This window comes from Haemaphysalis longicornis, unplaced genomic scaffold, assembly GCF_048455015.1.
Source record: "Haemaphysalis longicornis isolate Haplotype H1 unplaced genomic scaffold, Haemaphysalis longicornis Haplotype H1 scaffold_7, whole genome shotgun sequence".
Taxonomy (NCBI): domain Eukaryota; kingdom Metazoa; phylum Arthropoda; class Arachnida; order Ixodida; family Ixodidae; genus Haemaphysalis; species Haemaphysalis longicornis.
In genome coordinates, this window is record NW_027526422.1 from 181,700,326 (window position 1) to 181,718,046 (window position 17,721).

General features: G+C 51.2%; 1 protein-coding gene across 1 annotated transcript in view; it reads right to left on the reverse strand.

Annotated features, from left to right (window-relative positions):
* Positions 1–323: 323 nt before the first annotated feature.
* LOC144146709 (high-affinity choline transporter 1-like) overlaps positions 324–17,721 on the reverse strand; it is a 42,528-nt gene continuing 25,130 nt past the window's right edge. Inside the window, exons 5-8 of the mRNA XM_077678637.1 lie at positions 15,245–15,374; positions 8,698–8,915; positions 7,731–7,929; positions 324–1,494 (exon numbers count right to left, since the gene is read on the reverse strand). Of these exons, the coding sequence (XP_077534763.1) occupies positions 896–1,494; positions 7,731–7,929; positions 8,698–8,915; positions 15,245–15,374 (1,146 nt within the window). The 3' untranslated portion in view covers positions 324–895. The remainder of the gene's footprint in view (positions 1,495–7,730; positions 7,930–8,697; positions 8,916–15,244; positions 15,375–17,721) is intronic.

The following is a 17,721-nucleotide window of genomic DNA, read 5'->3' on the forward strand; positions in this document are numbered from 1 at the left end:
CGCCTCACAGGATGACACCGTTGGCTTTGAGTATGCGGTTCAACGTTGTGTGCCGGTCTCACACCCCTAATGTTTTTAATGACGACGCGGTACCTACAAATGTAACATTACGTCTCACGATGTTTAATCGACCATAGGCGTCTTCTGACGACTGCTGCTGGCGTCTTGCCAATCCACCTGAGTACGTCTCAAGGCCGTCGAACCAACGCGAATTTACGAAGGGGTTTAGAGCTACATGCAGCCAATGAGAATCTTTATCACATGTTCTGGTTACACTCTGTGGCCGCGTGGGAGCGGGGAAACGGCTGTCATTACACGATGCAGTATTATAGGCGAACTAATTCACACAATTGTTCTGGAGAAATAACCAAAAACGGAGCCTCGGGAACTATGTGCGTTGCGTATTGCAGAAAACCTGGGGAATAGGTTCAAGTTGTAAGCTCTGCGCAGGCGATGATCACCGGCACACCTGCCCGAAAATCTAGAAATGAGCCTTTCTGCGAGGGTGAATCACTCTAATGTGCTCAAATAAGTAGTGCAGCCAGCTGTCGCAACAGTCGAGGGTGCGACAGGTCGAAGCTGCAGCACCTGGGTTCTTCGACGTATAAAGAAATTGCAGCAGTTATAACGTCATTTGTGTTAACTTTTGGTTTGTTAAGGCAGTCACTACACCTTTTTATAACTATAATGTTTGGAGTAGCTAGCACCTTGTTCGGTTGGCGCTAACTTCTCCAAAAAATCAATATTTCTCTCTCTCTAACTCTCTCTAAGCAATAGTTACGGGAATATAGTTCACACGCATAAAATAAGCTAACTATTCTTTGGTGGCACGAGGGCCAGGGGGCTCAGAAAGCTTGCCCTTCAAGTTCCTTCTGGAGCCCAAATGCACTCCGGGTTAAGGGGGGATTCTCGACCGGCCACTGCGGCCGCCGGCCTTGCGGCTGACGCTTCCCGTCGTCTTTCGGTGGCTCGACCCTTTCCGGTGGGAGAAATGCGACCTCGAGTTTGTGGTGGGCAGCGCTTCAGTCTTCGTCTTGGACTTGGCCTCCTCCTTAAGCGTCGACTCAGACGCCACGTCCGACTTCCTCCGGCTGAGGCCTACGCCGCCGCCGTCCGATGCGTTGATTTCAGAGTCAACGTTACCCTTATTCCTGACCGTGTCCGCGCCACTGAGGAGTGAAGGCTCATCATCCCTGGCGGGGCTCATCTCGCTGCGGGTCGGAAGCTGCTGTCCGTCGCGCCTGGCATCGGCGGCGGACTTCTCCTTGAAGCACCGTAGGAAGTCCCGATCAGGGGCCAGCCAGCCATTCTCGAAGACGCTCGCGGCCACATACGACCCGACCACGAGCGCGACCAGGGACAGGCACATGGCGGTCAGCCGTAAAGGGAACCGCTGGCCGGCCTCTTCGTCGTACAGCGGCAGCTGGACCACTGTGGGCAGGTTAATGGACGGCTCGCCGGACAGAAGGCGGAACGAAGCGCCGAACATGAAAGCTGCACAAGCGGATCAAGATTGGCACACGTGTCAGCTGTGCGGATAAGTATTACGATGCCGTCAGCGTAGCATCACTTGGGCCTGCGCCTTAACTTACGTCTGCCGATATATTTGAATTGATTAGGTGAAGCGTTACCGCCGTGTCAGCGAATTGACGCTACGAGTAGTGCCAGATTATGTTTATAGAGTGCGACTATTGAGTTGTGCGCGTGCACGGTAAAATAGTAATTCAGGTGTTTTAAAGCGACAACAATGAGCGTTGAGATGACAGTGTGGTTACCATAGACGGAGCATCTCTGACATTTTGTTTTCTTTTCTCGATGAGCACAGAATATTAAATAGTCGTCATTCGAGTTGTTTCATGTCACCTTAAAAAACACAAAGTACACATTTATATAGCCGGGCGAGTGCTGTAGACCCCTTCCTTATATACTGCGCCAGGAATTCAGAGTACGTGGTTTTTGAAATGCCAGTGGCCGTTTCATCAAATTTATAAATGGAGTAGCCAGCCATGCAGCAATTGTGTGTTTACGCGCATGAGTACCGGGAGCTCAAGCATAAAAAATTAGCAGTGGCTTAGCTCGGCTATTCCAGGATATTCGTAGCGTGAGCTAAGGTTCAGCTGGTTATTACTAGCTTTCCTGGTTGTCTAGGATTAGCTGATTATTATACTTACTGCTGCTTCAATGACACACACACGGTATACGCATTATGTGACACATGTATATTTATCAAGCGGCTCCGGCGCAGCGTCACCAATCGCCATGTAGCTAAGCTGGTTCCGAAGGCGCACGCCGGTGTTGCTGCGACGCACGAGCCATCGGTTCCACACCCGGCCACCCCTCGCATGATCATCAAGTGGACCGGGCCACCACGAGAAAAAACTGAGGTCGGCGAAGACGCTGGGCGCGTGGGGTGTGTGAGAGACGCGGGGCAGCCTGCAACGTTTTGTGCGCCGTGTGACGTCATTGTTCCTCGCGCATGCGCAGCACGGCTCTCCAGGAACCACGCGAAACTGCTCAACCTCGGCCAGTGTATACTGCGCTACAGAAAAGGTGCAAAAAAACGCGTTATTTTGCGCAGATAACGATAGGTTTTTTGTAGCGCCCACGTCTACATCGTGACGATCAGGAATAAATGGGCCTTGAAGCGGGTGACACATGTGCGGAGGGCGATGCGTTCCCGCGCGCGTTTTTCCCCTCTCCCGAACCGGTCCTGTAGCTTTTATGCGTGCTCCTTGCCGTCGCCGGACCGGATTCCAGAGTGCTAAGACGCGTGCGGATACCCGTCCCTCTCGGCTGATGTCCCACGCTTTACTTAAGAAAACGTTTTCGGGCACTAACTTGTGTGAGTTGGGCGGGGCGCCGCTATTAATAGAAAAGGTCGGCACCCATCACCTGCTTCACCTATCCACGGCACTAAAACCGTCTTTTCGGCAAAGGCCGGTCCCGTCTAAAGAGGAAAGAGAAAGACACCATTACTCCGAGGTCTTTTGGGAAGGAAAAGATAAAAATGCTCGGAAAAAAAATTGCCTTTTGTTCTAAGGCATCTGCTCAAGATGAGGGAGGATTACGGCCAGTGAGGTCCCGCATAACATGATAGTATGCACTCTGGGTGCAGCAAAGTTATTAACAGCGATGCTGTTTAAGCTGGTGGTTGGGCCGGTAAACGCCCGCAGGAAAACCTCGCCGAGTGAATACGACATCGAGCGCGTCGCCATCGAAGGTTTACCGTAGCTTTGATGATGATGTTTGGATTTTTATGGTGCAAGGCCGACTGGGGCAAAGCGCGCCAAAGGATAGCGTAGCTTTGCCTCACCGCGCTAGGGTGGGACTGGTGTGGTCACCTGTCAAAAGCACGAGACAGTTTGCACAAGCACAGACAGCTCTGCAAATGCGTCACAGGGAGGCGCGATACAACTGACACAATCACAGCCTGCAAGAAGTAGGTTGCAACGCAAAAATAAAGGGCTATGACAGGATCGAGGGTACTAGCAGAGCCGTCCCCTACGTTCGGAAGGACGTCACAGTGATAAGACACGAACTGAAAACAACGACTCCAGAAGCAGTTCTTAGTGAAATAATACCAAACAAACGGGACAAGAAAAGCATCTTTATTCTCAATGTATACAGCTCTCCGAGCAAATACAATGAAGATTTTGACGACCTCTTCTGGGAGACAAGGCAGTTCACGAAGAGCAACAAGGTTTTGATAATCGGATACTTTAACGCCCCGCATACATTTTGGCACTACAGCTACGATACTCCCAAAGGCAAAAAGCTGGCTGAAGCCATGGAAGTGTACGGGCTGCAGGTTATAAACGATCTCACACAACCCACTAGGTTAGGTCAGGTGGGAACAAGAGACACAAGCCCTGACCTGACACTGACGAGTGACTCGGAACAAAATGTCACCTGGACCAACAGAATGGAAACCCTCGGGAGTGACCACTGCATAATGCCCGCATCTATCACTACAACAAAATTCCGCAGCTCTCTAGGGGCGGCCAAAATAACAGACTGGGCCAAGTTCAGGGAGTAATAGACAGCAAGCGATGAAGGAGAGCACATACAGGACATCGTTTAATGGTCGGAATCAATCAAACAGGCGCACTCAAGACACACTCAGAAGATTTCTCGGACCGAGATGCACCCAGAGGTGGACCACTACATAGCCAAGCTATACCAAGAGCGTAGGAAACTGACAAAGAGGTGGAAACGACAGAAACGAAAAAAACACCTCAAAATACGAATACTAAAACTAACATACCAAGACCAAGAACATGCACAGAAACTAGCGCAGCAGAACTGGAACGCATTCTGTGAGAAACTCAAGGGCACACACAGCACATCCAAAACATGGGCCCTAGTCAGAGGCATGATGGACTCAACCTTCATGAAGAGATCTGCACGTCCCAACCTCCGCAAAATCGCGCACACTTTCCCAGGGCAAGATGCGGAGCTTCTCGAGTCCCTCAAACGAAAACAAGGAGCTGCAGAGGAAGCAAAATTATCGCATCATACAGAGTACAAAGGAGCACCGAATGAAATACTAGACAGAGGAATCACACGAGAAGAAGTCTTCCATGCAGTAACATCTATGAAAAAAAAAAAAAAAAACAGCTCACCGGGAGACGATGGCATCACATATAAAATGCTTCGAAACCTATATATAGCCGAATTATACCTTTAACAAAATTCTTGAACGAAGAGTTATGGCTCAAAGGAACTGTTCTCCCGAAATGAAAACACTCCAGGGTGATCCTTCTCCCGAAACCGGGGCAACCTCCCAGCATAGACCACCTGAGACCGATCTCCCTGTCATCTTGCCTAGGGAAGGTGTACGAGCGGATCACAACGAATCGCTTAACCAACTACATGGAAGACAGCAACATGTTTCCAGGCAGCATGATTGGTTTCAGACGAAACTTTTCAACCCAGGACGCCGTCATACAAATTAAGAGAGCAGTTCTAGATAGCAAAGTTCCCCGAGAAAACATTATTCTGACACTAGGCCTCAAGGGAGCTTTCAACAACGTCTCCCACACGGCCATACTGGAAGTCTTAAATCGAATAGGGTGCGGGAAGCGCATATACGATTTCGTCCTGGCCTACTTCACGAACCGAATGGCTACTGTTGGCACAGAAGACTTAAGATCAGAGCCATTCACTCAAACAAAGGAACACCACAGGGCTCCTGCATATCACCGCTTCTTTTCAACATCACAATGCTCAAAATAGCACACAAGCTCCGAGAACTCCCAGACATCTGTCATATTATCTACGCAGATGACATCACAATATGGGCAACAGCTGGATCACTCCAAACCAAAACCCAAAACCTAAAAAAACGCCATCAATTGGGTAATCAAGCTGGCAGCAAGCAATGGTCTGAAATGCGCACGAGAAAATCGGAAGCAATTAGAGTGCATTGCTACGACAAAGCAGCCCATGAAACCCCAATAAAGCTCACCGTTGGAATGGAACCAATCTTGGAAAAACGACAAATACGAATTCTCGGAATGATAGTTCAGAGCAACGCCAGAGCTGACGAGACTATAGCCAGACTAAAGAAAACGACACTACAGCTCACAAAAAGTGTTCGCACGCTCACGGAGAAGAGGAACGGCATGAGAGAAGAAGACACTTTACTCCTGGTTCAGGCACTGGCCATAAGCAGAATCGCCTACAGTCTGCCATACCACAACCTTACCAACACAGACGATGAACAAGTCAACATCATCATACGAAGTGCCTACAAGGCAGCCCAGAACCTTCCCCGTTTCACCGCCACCGAGAAAAATGGATAAACTTGGTCTTTATATCACCTTTGCAGAATTAAGGACAGCCACCCTCTCAGCTCAGAAACAACGTCTGGGGAAAACAAAGACAGGACGAGCCATACTGTGGGCGGTCGGAGACCCACAGGAAAGGAAATCCTAAACAGAGCACGATCTAACGCCAGAGCAGCGGAAACACATAGAGACCTTACCCCTCCCTAGAAATATGCACCCAGAGATTCACAAGGAGAGGAGGAAGGCTAGGACGGGCTTCATCCGGAGAAAATTTAACACTTACGACAATACAGTGTATGTCGACGCGGCAAGCTACAATGCTACAACGACGGTCTCAGTGGTAAATTTTAGGCTACCTCTCCCAGAGAAACGCCGCAGTCAAACAAGCCGAAGTGGGTGCAATACTTTTGGCAATTCGGCTGGGATAAAAACAGCGAAGAATCCTTAACACCGTAACAGACTCCCAAGATGCGGCACGACTAATTACCGCTGGCAGAATACCCAAACAGCTCATATACATGCTACCACAAAAAATGTCAAAGTTGCATAACATCACATGGACCCCGGGACGTGAAGGACTGGAAGGGAATGAGGCAGCCAATGTGGCTGAGTGTGCACTCATATACCACGCAGCCGACGGGACCGCCAAGCGACCTTACACAGCGTCCACCTATGGTGAAACCCTACGCATATCCCGGCAGCCGAGGCTTCAGTTCCCGAATCCGCATAAAGACCTCACGGCCTCGGAAGCGCAAATCCAGCGAAAAATCTACACAAATACGTACATACACAAATCCAGATGGTCCAAGATGCTGCAACACCATCATCGAGACCATGACGAAAACTGTGAGAAATGCGGCGAGACAGTCAGGCTGTTCCACGCCACATGGTCCTGTCCCATCATATGGGGAAAAGGCACCGCAACTCCTCAACGCAGCCTACTACACTGGATACATGGGAGGCGGTCCTGGCGAGGTCATCTCTACAGGACCAACTCAAACTGCTGGAGAGAGCGAAGACAAGCGCACTAGCCACTGGGACCCTGGACGTGGGGTTCCACCCATGAAATCCGCTCCACTCTATCCCCTACCCCATTCCCTCCTTTTCCTATTCCTCAATAAAGTTTGTTCAGTCAGTAAGTCAATCACAGCTTTGAAAATGCGTCGTGGGGAGGCAGTTTATCGCTTGTTGCGACGGGTGGTACAGTTTTGACGGCGCAAAGAGAAATAATACTACTAAAATGAAAGAAGCCAAAAAGCCGAGAAGAGGAAACGTTAAGCAAGTTTTATCATTTGCATCCTGCACGCCAGACCACACAAGTCGAATGATGGCCACCGCACGAGTTAAAAAAAAACGTAGCAAACGCTCTTGTCGCTGTCCCTTCAGTTACCGTTAGAGCTTCACCGCAAAGCCTCTGGGCACGCCTGCATTGTACGTACCCTAATGACGGAGTGTTCATTGCTGTTTTGGGGGCTAACAATAATACCACGCTAAAACTTGGCGGAGTCTCGAAGCCTAAAGTAACGTAGAAAACCGGGCTAGTTGGTACAGATTCATCTTCGCAGCGCACAGATCGGCGCTTGTCCTGTGTTATTCTCCCCTTAGTCCCGTGGTCTGTGCGCTGCGAAGATGAATCTTGAAGCCTAACCAGTCATAAACTTAGCCCAACCAAGTATAAGCTAGGTGGGACTGCCAGATCGATGTTTTCCCAGTCTTCGCACCACTATTGCGAAGTTTACCGAATTTTTTGGAATTGCAAAGATGGTTGAGACGTCTTCATGGCCTCCATTTTAGATGAGCCACTGAGTTTTGAGGGTAGATGGATAAACACATTTCGTAATGCTATTTCTTATCATTCCCAACCTTACTTCTCAACCCCTCGTACTTTAGATGCACTCAAAGACTCACTCACACCGCTGACAACGAAAGTCGTGCCCTCACCCAGCAGTGAGCCGTATGCGTTGGTGTTCTCAAAGTAGAAGGCGCACAGCAGTTGAGGAAAAAGCAGCACGTAGACGAATTCTGAGCAGAGCAGCCAGAGTTGTAAGACGGACCGCACGTGCAGCGCCAAGTACGTAGCAGAGGACCCAACCGCCCAAACCATCAGCCGCAGAATCAGGGCCACCTCGACGTCATTCGCCTGCGAAATGAGTAAGGGCACCGTAGACGCGATCAGTTCGAGGCTTGGCTCCGAATACACGAAGTTTGGAGCATAGAAATACCGCCCCCGTGTACGTCACATTCATTAGCATTGCGACAGAACAAGCGACAATACGGTGCCATGACAAAACGCACTGTTCAAGTAGGGTTCTCCAAGCACGCTTTGCATACATGTCCCACCTGTTAAATGAATGCTCAAATTTTGCCATATTGGGTGCACGAATAGCCACTATCGTGCGTTTGGTAATTAATGGGACCACTTCGCGGATGTAGTTTGTTTCTCCACCCTCAATTCTAACAGAAATCTTCATTTTAAGGACAGCTACTTATTTTTCTGGGAGTTTTGGTTACTAAATTCATTTTTCGTCCCTTATTACCTATATCTACTGCCGATTGAATAAAGCTGGTAAATTTGTCATTCTGGACTTTTTCATTATCTGCACCATCCCTCAAAACTAGGAATTTGTTTTTCTGCGACTGAGCTTCCCTCGTTGCAAGCCTAAAATCGGTATGACCAAGCGTGCCGGACAAACGAAGCGAGTGGAAGGAAATAACGGCCTACGCAATAGGACCTGCACAGCACAACCACTGAGTTTTGCATCGAGAGCCTTTCTTCGGGCACTGCTGTGGTATGAGGCTACCCCAACTTCACCGTCACGTAATACATGCTTCGTCCTCCCTCAAAAGGCCAGAAAGGTTTGTATTTCTCTCTCTTTTTGAACCGTCCAAGCAAACGCGGACAGCGTACCGATTTACGGATGATGACCTTGTAGATGTTTCCGGTGACCACGGAGGCTGCGCTGAGCATGGACGAGTCCACGGAGGACATGACGGCCGCCGTGATGCCGATCAAGCCCACAATGGAGACGAACTCGGGCGTCAGGTGGTGGATGGTAAGCGGAAGAACGCTGCCGCGGTCTATGGCTCGCAGGCGGGCAGGGCCGATGTAACCGGCGGCTATGAAGTCTGGTAAACATAAAATGTGGGAAAGAAATCTTTCTGCGCTATGCAAGCTCCAGTTCCGGTTCACATCCGAGGCAAGCCAACCCCACAGGCATTCACCATTACATTCCATCCCAAGGACAGCCCCCAACGGACTTCAGTGTAAACGGTGTAGCTGCATGGTTCTTCTGGTTTTCATGAGTTTCTACTGGGTTGTACTAAGTGGCTCTAGTATATTTCTCAAAGTACCTCAACGCGATCTTTTGACGCCTCGCTCCCTCCTGCACCACCTTCAGCCTACCACCCTGCCAGGAAGAATGCATTAGGTATGCATGTGTGCAACCGCAGATGCCCATACTACTCGCTACCAGGGTGCGGGTAGGACTAAAAGATCGGAACAGTGGAATCATCGCGTGAAAAAAGCAAGTGCTTGTTGTGCAAGGAGCTTTTCTCTACCTACGTTGTCTGCGAATTTGCTTAACAAGGGAGAGGGTTGAATTCGTGCAGGGATACTAAATTTCGGGCTGTTAGGTGTGTGGGGATCCTAGCGCCCGAGCCATTGCGCGATCACTGGGTTTGTGCCATTACGCGGCGCTCTTCCCCTCTCTCCTCCAAAATTCCGGCTCGTCTTGGCGCCACTGCGTAGAGCCGAGCCGTCTTTCAAACTCTTGCGTGAGGTGAAGCCTGCAGAGACCGTTGCGGCGATAAAACACTGTCACGCAGCGGGCGCTCCGCCCTGGTAGCGGAGCTAACCTCACCTCATTGGTCCGTTTGAACGAGGCCCGAACCCGACTCTCGCCGAGGACGCGAACGCGCGTCCTGCGCGGGGGTCCGTTCGGGGAGACGCTTCCAGGACGCCGAAGGCGTTGGCCGAAGGTATGTGACGCTTTCTTTACCAGCCGGCGGCAACTCGGTTGCGCCGGCGAAAGCCCACCAGCCCTTCCGGCTGCGGCCCGTGCCCAAGGCTGCTCCTGTTGTCCCTACGCTTGCATATAGTAAGGCCGTACCTACCACTCGACGAACACGCCGTGCGGTACGCGCCTGTGAGCGAATGGGCCCCGTCTCCCTCGCTGCTGCGAGCCGATCCGGCCAGCACGGCGATGCGCGCGCGCACAACGTGCGAGCACCCCGGAATTTGCCCTGACAGAAGAGCCCACTGGCTCTGCGCCGACGAAACGTGCGCCCTTGCGCGTGGCGCCCCATCGCCCCTTTCACCTAACGGGAAGTACGTACCTGTACTGCAAATTGTGTAATTGGGACTGTAAAATATGTGACTAGAATGTTAGTATAAAATAAACGTCTTCCCTCCGTACCCTGGGCATATTCCTTTGTCGCCCCTTTCTCCACCTGCCCAACAGAGGCGGTGTTGATTTGGGCGACGGCGTTTCAGTATCGTGAGCGTGCTCAACTAGCTCGAACCCACGGTGGTTCCTCGCAGTGTGCATGAATGCCTGCCTTGTGCAATGATAGGGTTATGCATATTGTGAGGTAGAGAGACCACAAACTGGCGCCCAACGTGGGGCCATTGGGTCATTAGCCTTTGGCCGCTAATTAAGCTGAGTACGCAACCGGAATCAGTCTTAATGATTATCCGCTAACGGTAGCTGCTACGGGGACGAGGCGACTGCCCCTCCGTACGCGAGTGTGCGTGCACCCCTCGTTAACGCAGCCCCACGGGGCAGTGCGACGGTGCAACCGCGCCCCACTGGAGCGGCGGTATACGTATTCCGGGAGAAAGGCCACAGCCGCCACTCGGAGTAGTGCACGCGAGATATATGCTTGTTGCCGTCCCCTGAGAGTAGAGCACGAACATGGTAGTTGACGCGCTATCTCGTGCTTCGTAATCCATCGAGATTTATTGTTCAAGTGTGACTTTAGCCGGCGGCGCAAAAGCGTGTGCCCGTAAAGGAGGCGAAATTGACAGCCGTTGAGGGGAGGAAGAGGACCCAGAGTTGAGAAAGGACGCGCGGACACCCCGCAGAGAGGGGCAGGCGCTTTTCGCGAACTCCATGCCGCGGGAAAGCGGACGGGCCTCGGCTGTAAAATCAGGGGGAAGCGATGCCCGTTGCAAGGCGGTTGTATTGAGCCGAAAAGAGCTAGTAGCCGGCTAGCAGAATGACCCGTTTTGTCGCCGGATTTGCGACGGTCTCTGGGAGACATTTTTTTTTTAATTTTTTTTTTTAATTTGATTTTTTTTAGACGCCGAGACGTAGCTTGTCCTGCTGCGGGCGTGCGCCGAGATGCTACTTGTCTTGTAGCAGGCGCGGGAGGGGGCTGAAGTCAGCGTGTGTCGCCGACGCCCCGGGGGACTCATTTCTGCTGGACGGTGAAGGACTCGTGCTTAACTACGTAGCCACCGATGATGAGGCAATTGAACCATTCAGTGTGGTAACCCCCTAAGTCTGAGTTGCGCACTGCTGCGCTAAGCTCATGACGAACCATTCGCCGGGCATTTAGGCGGCTCCAAAGTTTTGGTAAACTGAGTCGCTCCGTGACCTGGCCCGGGACGAGGCAAGACATTTTCGCTGTTGACGATCCTGCCATGTCTGTCAAACGGCGAGGGCGCACGGTGGGAAGCCACCTGGAATTGTGAAGCCATTTGACAGTATGCGTCCTTGGCGGGTAGTCGCTTGCGATTTCAAGGGATCTTTGCCGAGAAGCAAGCAGAGCTATTACTTATACGGTGTCACGGGCTGACTATTTAGCACTAGAGCATAGTGGTTCTGCGCGGTGATGACAAGGCACCCACGCTTATCCAGGCTTCTCTCGGCCAGCTCATCAATATAACGTCACGAAGAGGTCACCTCAGTAATCATAGCACACTAAAGGGCAGGTACTTTAGCCGCCCGTGCTGACCACTTCTTTCAGTCTCAGTCAGCGCGGCCGCCCTGGCCGCCCTGGCCGCCCCAGCCCATTGTGTGTGGTCAGTTTCCGCTACCCTCCAGCAAGTTGTTAGCAAATGTTTCTCTTTTTGTTCAGTTTGTAAAAGTATGGATGTTGCGGGGCGTTGTTGTATTATCGCGTTCCATTTTATGCCTGCTGAGGGCGAATGGTGTATTTAGTACCCATTTGTTTGGGTGATTATTTTGTGTTCTCGCTTTAGCGCACTGCACTGCAGGATGGAGTTGTGTTGACCATTTGTACCATAGCGTGTTGCGTGAAGGCATTTTTTTTTTGCTTTTTTTACATGGTTCTGTATGGTCCGAGTGTTTGGCCTTGCTGGGAGACACCTTTTTTTTTCACGATGTAAAGTAGTGTCTCTTTTATGCGTTTTTTTAGTTATTTGTTTGAGTACAGGAACCCTCCTTAGTCTGTACATGTAGGACGAAGTATGTACTATGGTTCTTTTTATTTACTTCTACGTAGCGAGAAAGGCTAGCATTCTTTTGGAGTTGCTTCTTTCGGGGCGTACGGTGTTGGCGGGAGAGCGAGGGTGAGAGGGTGGAAGCTCGGTCGGTCTTCGAGGACATCCCCTGCTCCTCGCGCGCGGGGTTCGAGAAGTAATGGGCTTGTTTTTGTAAGTGTCCGATTTCGGCCGTCCGCGGCCCCTGTGTTCGGGCGAGCAGCGCGTTCTGGAGGCCGTTGCGTGAACTGTGTGAAGTTGGGAGAGCAGGCCAGACTTTGGGGGACCATATACTCAATGCCAACGGGAGGTTGTGTTTTCCTGGAAAACGCGGGCCGGGCGTATGCTACGAGTGGGGCGCACCGCGTTGTGGCGAAGGAACTTGGCCCCGGTGGCACGAACACTGTGACACGCATGTTGCGCGGGTATTCGTGAGTGCGTGTGGTGTGTGCCTCTGCCGGCTTCAGCGAACCCAACGGTGCATTCCGCGAGTGGCTTCGCCTTCGTCCGGTGCGGGCCGCCGTCACGTGGTGTCTCGTCGGTGTGGTGGAGGGTCCGCAGGTGCCCGTTTCTGGAACTTGACCGAGCCCGGAACAGTTACGCTGACTATGGGGGTTCAACGGCATGTAAGGCTGGCGAATGCAGCCGGGCTGCCCGGCACCGACGAGAGCGGGACGGGCGGCCAGTTGCGAGCTGCGGAAGAGGTGCCCTCTCCAGATGTGGACAATGTGGTGCCATATCGGAACCGCACCATGCGTCATCGGCACCACGGCTGTCGTCCGGCAGCTGCCTCGCTCGCGCTGGGCGGCAGCCACCACCCGCGCCGCTCGTCGCTCTTTGGCGGGGCACCCATCGAGTGCCACGGGAGGTATACACCTGAGCGGCGCCATCGCGGTCATCATACCTGCCGGCTGGCTGCTCAAGCCGCATTTCCTCCAGGCTGGTAACCCCCCTTCACGGAGCTGCTGTCTCGACGCTACGGTGAGGTCGTTCCGGCACTGGCGCCCACCATCTTCCTTTCTTGACTGACCACAACGGACGTTTCCCCTAAAAAACTTTCGTGCTCCCAACCGCGGAACTTTGCACAAGCCCCGCGGAACCGCGTCTCCTGAATTTGTAAAAATATTTTCGTAGCTCAGCGTAGTTTCTAGCATGCCTGTGTCTTTTCTTTTGCCCTAATTCTTTATAGTCGTAGTGTGTGCTCTTTTTGTAACCCTATGTAGCATAGTCTCGCCCTGCATGTATATATTATTACCATTATTGTTCTTATTATAGTCTCGCGGTCACTGTAATCATTGTATATATCAATAGCTTCATTTTGTGTATGCATGTGGAACCGATTATGTATCTCAGTGTCGCGTGTAGTTTCCTGTGTGTATCATTCGTGCTGGAGGGGGGTAGTGTTGGTAGTGTAGTTTGTAAATATTTTGTATGGGCTGGGGACTGAGACTGCCCTGTGCATGCATACTTTTCTACTCTTCGCCGTCTTTTGCATGCCTGGGCGATGGCCGGTCAACTCTTCTCAGACCGGCGAGGGCATTTAAGGAGAGGGGAGTGTGGGGATCCTAGCGCCCGAGCCATTGCGCGATCACTGGGTTTGTGCCATTACGCGGCGCTCTTCCCCTCTCTCCTCCAAAATTCCGGCTCGTCTTGGCGCCACTGCGTAGAGCCGAGCCGTCTTTCAAACTCTTGCGTGAGGTGAAGCCTGCAGAGACCGTTGCGGCGATAAAACACTGTCACGCAGCGGGCGCTCCGCCCTGGTAGCGGAGCTAACCTCACCTCATTGGTCCGTTTGAACGAGGCCCGAACCCGACTCTCGCCGAGGACGCGAACGCGCGTCCTGCGCGGGGGTCCGTTCGGGGAGACGCTTCCAGGACGCCGAAGGCGTTGGCCGAAGGTATGTGACGCTTTCTTTACCAGCCGGCGGCAACTCGGTTGCGCCGGCGAAAGCCCACCAGCCCTTCCGGCTGCGGCCCGTGCCCAAGGCTGCTCCTGTTGTCCCTACGCTTGCATATAGTAAGGCCGTACCTACCACTCGACGAACACGCCGTGCGGTACGCGCCTGTGAGCGAATGGGCCCCGTCTCCCTCGCTGCTGCGAGCCGATCCGGCCAGCACGGCGATGCGCGCGCGCACAACGTGCGAGCACCCCGGAATTTGCCCTGACAGAAGAGCCCACTGGCTCTGCGCCGACGAAACGTGCGCCCTTGCGCGTGGCGCCCCATCGCCCCTTTCACCTAACGGGAAGTACGTACCTGTACTGCAAATTGTGTAATTGGGACTGTAAAATATGTGACTAGAATGTTAGTATAAAATAAACGTCTTCCCTCCGTACCCTGGGCATATTCCTTTGTCGCCCCTTTCTCCACCTGCCCAACAGAGGCGGTGTTGATTTGGGCGACGGCGTTTCAGTATCGTGAGCGTGCTCAACTAGCTCGAACCCACGGTGGTTCCTCGCAGTGTGCATGAATGCCTGCCTTGTGCAATGATAGGGTTATGCATATTGTGAGGTAGAGAGACCACAGGTGGTGTCCAGTATTGCGGCCGGTTAGTGTAGGGAACTTTAAATGCTCATTTACGAAGTGATCTCATCTTGCCGTGCCCCCATGCCTTGCAGTGCAAAATGATGCTCACCAGCATTGCGCAGTTGAGCTTATAACGTAATTGTATGATAGTTGATTGGTTCTGGTTAAGTGGTGCAGTTCCCTGATGGCGAGGCCAGGGCACCATTAGCTGCGCACCTTTATCAAAAAGCTATATGTGAAGAGGAACCTGCTTCCCATTCCAAGAACCTCTACACTCAAGCGATCCAGTATCGTGATAGCACCCTAAGTATGGCACTCGCCATCTCTGCAATCACTTCCCTCGTTCACTCCCTAATTGGGCTGTTTCCTCCTCGCAGAAAATCCGAAAACCATTTCCCTTGCAGACTCTTCACCCGTCCGGAGGCATGTGATGCAGAAAGGTTAAGCCGAACCATACTGAAGACGCTCTTCGAGAAGTCCACTTACTCGTGCTCTTGGCTACTGCTCCGATGGTGACGGCCGGTATGCTCATCAAGACGCACCCCACAGCAGACAGATAGGAAAGCATCCTGGCGGTGTAGTGAGTCTCACAACTCACAATCCGCTGGAAGTAGCTCTGCGACAATAAAAATCGTCTTTGTATAGTTCTCACACGTGTTAAGCGAGGTCTTTTTGTGCTCACGAAACAAAATTGAAAAGGTTTTTAACTCCCATTTCTTGGCCCAACTATGGCGACAAAGTGCGCTGGTTACGATCGTGTTGGTCTCGCTGTAAAGTCACTTTATACGTACTCACATAGTCACAAAGTCGCATAGTATACTGGGGAAGATTTATTTCAATCTCTCAGGGCACTAGACTAAAATATGATCCTGCACACTACAAATTTAACGTATCTCGCACAGTCGCGTGCCCCCGGCGACACCGGCATACCGCTTAAGAAGTAACTGACGTCACTTATCTTCTTCCCCGCTATACGCTCCCTGTGGCTGCCTTCTTGCATCCGAACCATAGCCGACTTACGGAAGCTGTTCAGGAAAGTGAAGATATTTACCAGTGTTCCTTCGAGTACCCCCTTACGTTTCAGGTAACATCTTATAGGTGACAGCTCCCGAAGAGAGCGTGAAAATTTCAAGGAACATGTAATTTGGAGAGTGATCTTTTTTCTTTTGATTTGTTAAAGTTTTTGCCAAACAACACTGATTTTAAGACAAGGCACCGCTCGTACATGAGTTAAAATGTCGTTACGGAGCCAGAGTATGCAATACAGTAAAATCCAGTGTAGGCTGTCAAGATTTTGCAATGGAGCCAATACCCATAAAAATGATTCTCTCATTCGTTGATCTTACAGCTGTTCTCTGCCTCGAAATAGTTGAAATATTAAAGAACAGAAGTGTGTTGTTAACGAAAGGATCAGGGTGCTCACGCCCGAAGACGCAGAGAACCGGTCCCATTTTTAAGCCGTCCTAAAAATTAGCCTGGAGGAATCGCAGTACTGCTTCAGGGCCTGAGTAAAGATATGTAAGCGCCTCAGAATGCAAATACATCTTGAAGATAGCTCATTCTGTACTACGATATATATTGTTCGTCGCGCCTAATAACAAGTTCCACTCTGCTTCCACTCATACAATGGCGACATACCTTATTTTCGAGCGTTTAGAAATTTTTCATACAACCAGCTTATAGTTTGTGTGCGAACAACCTGCTAGACGATAAGATGAATTGTTTTGCTTTATGCTTTTTTTTTAAGGAAGTGAACCTCCTACGGGATTGCTTTTGTTTTGTGTTTCGACCTGGTTTTCTTGCTCGAACTTGCATCAGCGACAGGCTTCGTTAACCTTTCTTGAACGCTTCGTAGGACGCCGGACAGAGGGATGATGCAGCACGAGCCTTAAAGGAGCCATGAAGAGAAAACACAAGTTTGGTTCATTCAAAAGATTGTCTCGTTAGAATCATACTGACACCACTTTTAACGTAAACTTCGCTCAAATAAGCTACATAATTAGGAAAAACGGGAATGGTCATGCGACCCACCAGCTCATTTCCCGCAACAGAACCTATGATGTCACATGAGCTAAGCTCTGCGATTGGCGGAGGCTGGCAGAAGCAGACGAAAATTAGGTAGAGCTTACAAACTAGACGAACGAGCGATTTGCGCTTAAATTTAGGGCACATTCTTTACAAAGCAATAAGAATGATGGGACAAACAGTGGAAGTTACGAAAGCACATGTAAACATAGAAGTACTGATGCGTTCTGCTGTTCGTACTGCGCACAGCATGCTTGGTTTAGCTGCACAGCACTACGGGGCTTGGGGTTGTCTCGGACGACACTGGCCGATTGACGCAAGCAACGGTGTCTTACGTGAGCCCATTTGTCGAGCGAGCACTGTTTCAGGGACCGAATATTTTCGCCCAGAACAAAAACAAGCCAGGTTTAAATGCGGGCAAAAACAAACCAAACGCTTGCCAACGGTATGGTGGCGCCATCTAGGTTACGGAGCGAAAGAAACGCGGGAACAAACCAACACCGCTGTACAGGGTGGAGACAACCTTTGAACGGTCCCGTGCCGCCACAATTGGGCCAACGGGCTCAACGCGTTATTCTTTTCGTTTCCCACGAGACCTAGCAACGCGAAACAGACAATATGATTCAAACTTCTTCAGTAAACCGCGTTGCGGCGAAAATTTTAGCGCGGTTTTGACACAATGACTTGTTTCGGCGGCGAGCGAGCAACCGAAAATGGCGGCGCCAGCGTATACATGTCTCTACCCTGTACGGCGGATGCGCGAATGAAGGTACTCTAGGCTGCAGAGCGGTCGGTTCCTGTGATGTCATTTGGGACCACGAAAACGCACGATTGAGCGGGAAAATCAAAATTTTAACCTAAATTGTTTAATTTCTCAGTGAATAAAGCACCGTTTGTATCCGGACAAGCGCTGGGGGCACTATAAAACACGAAATCTT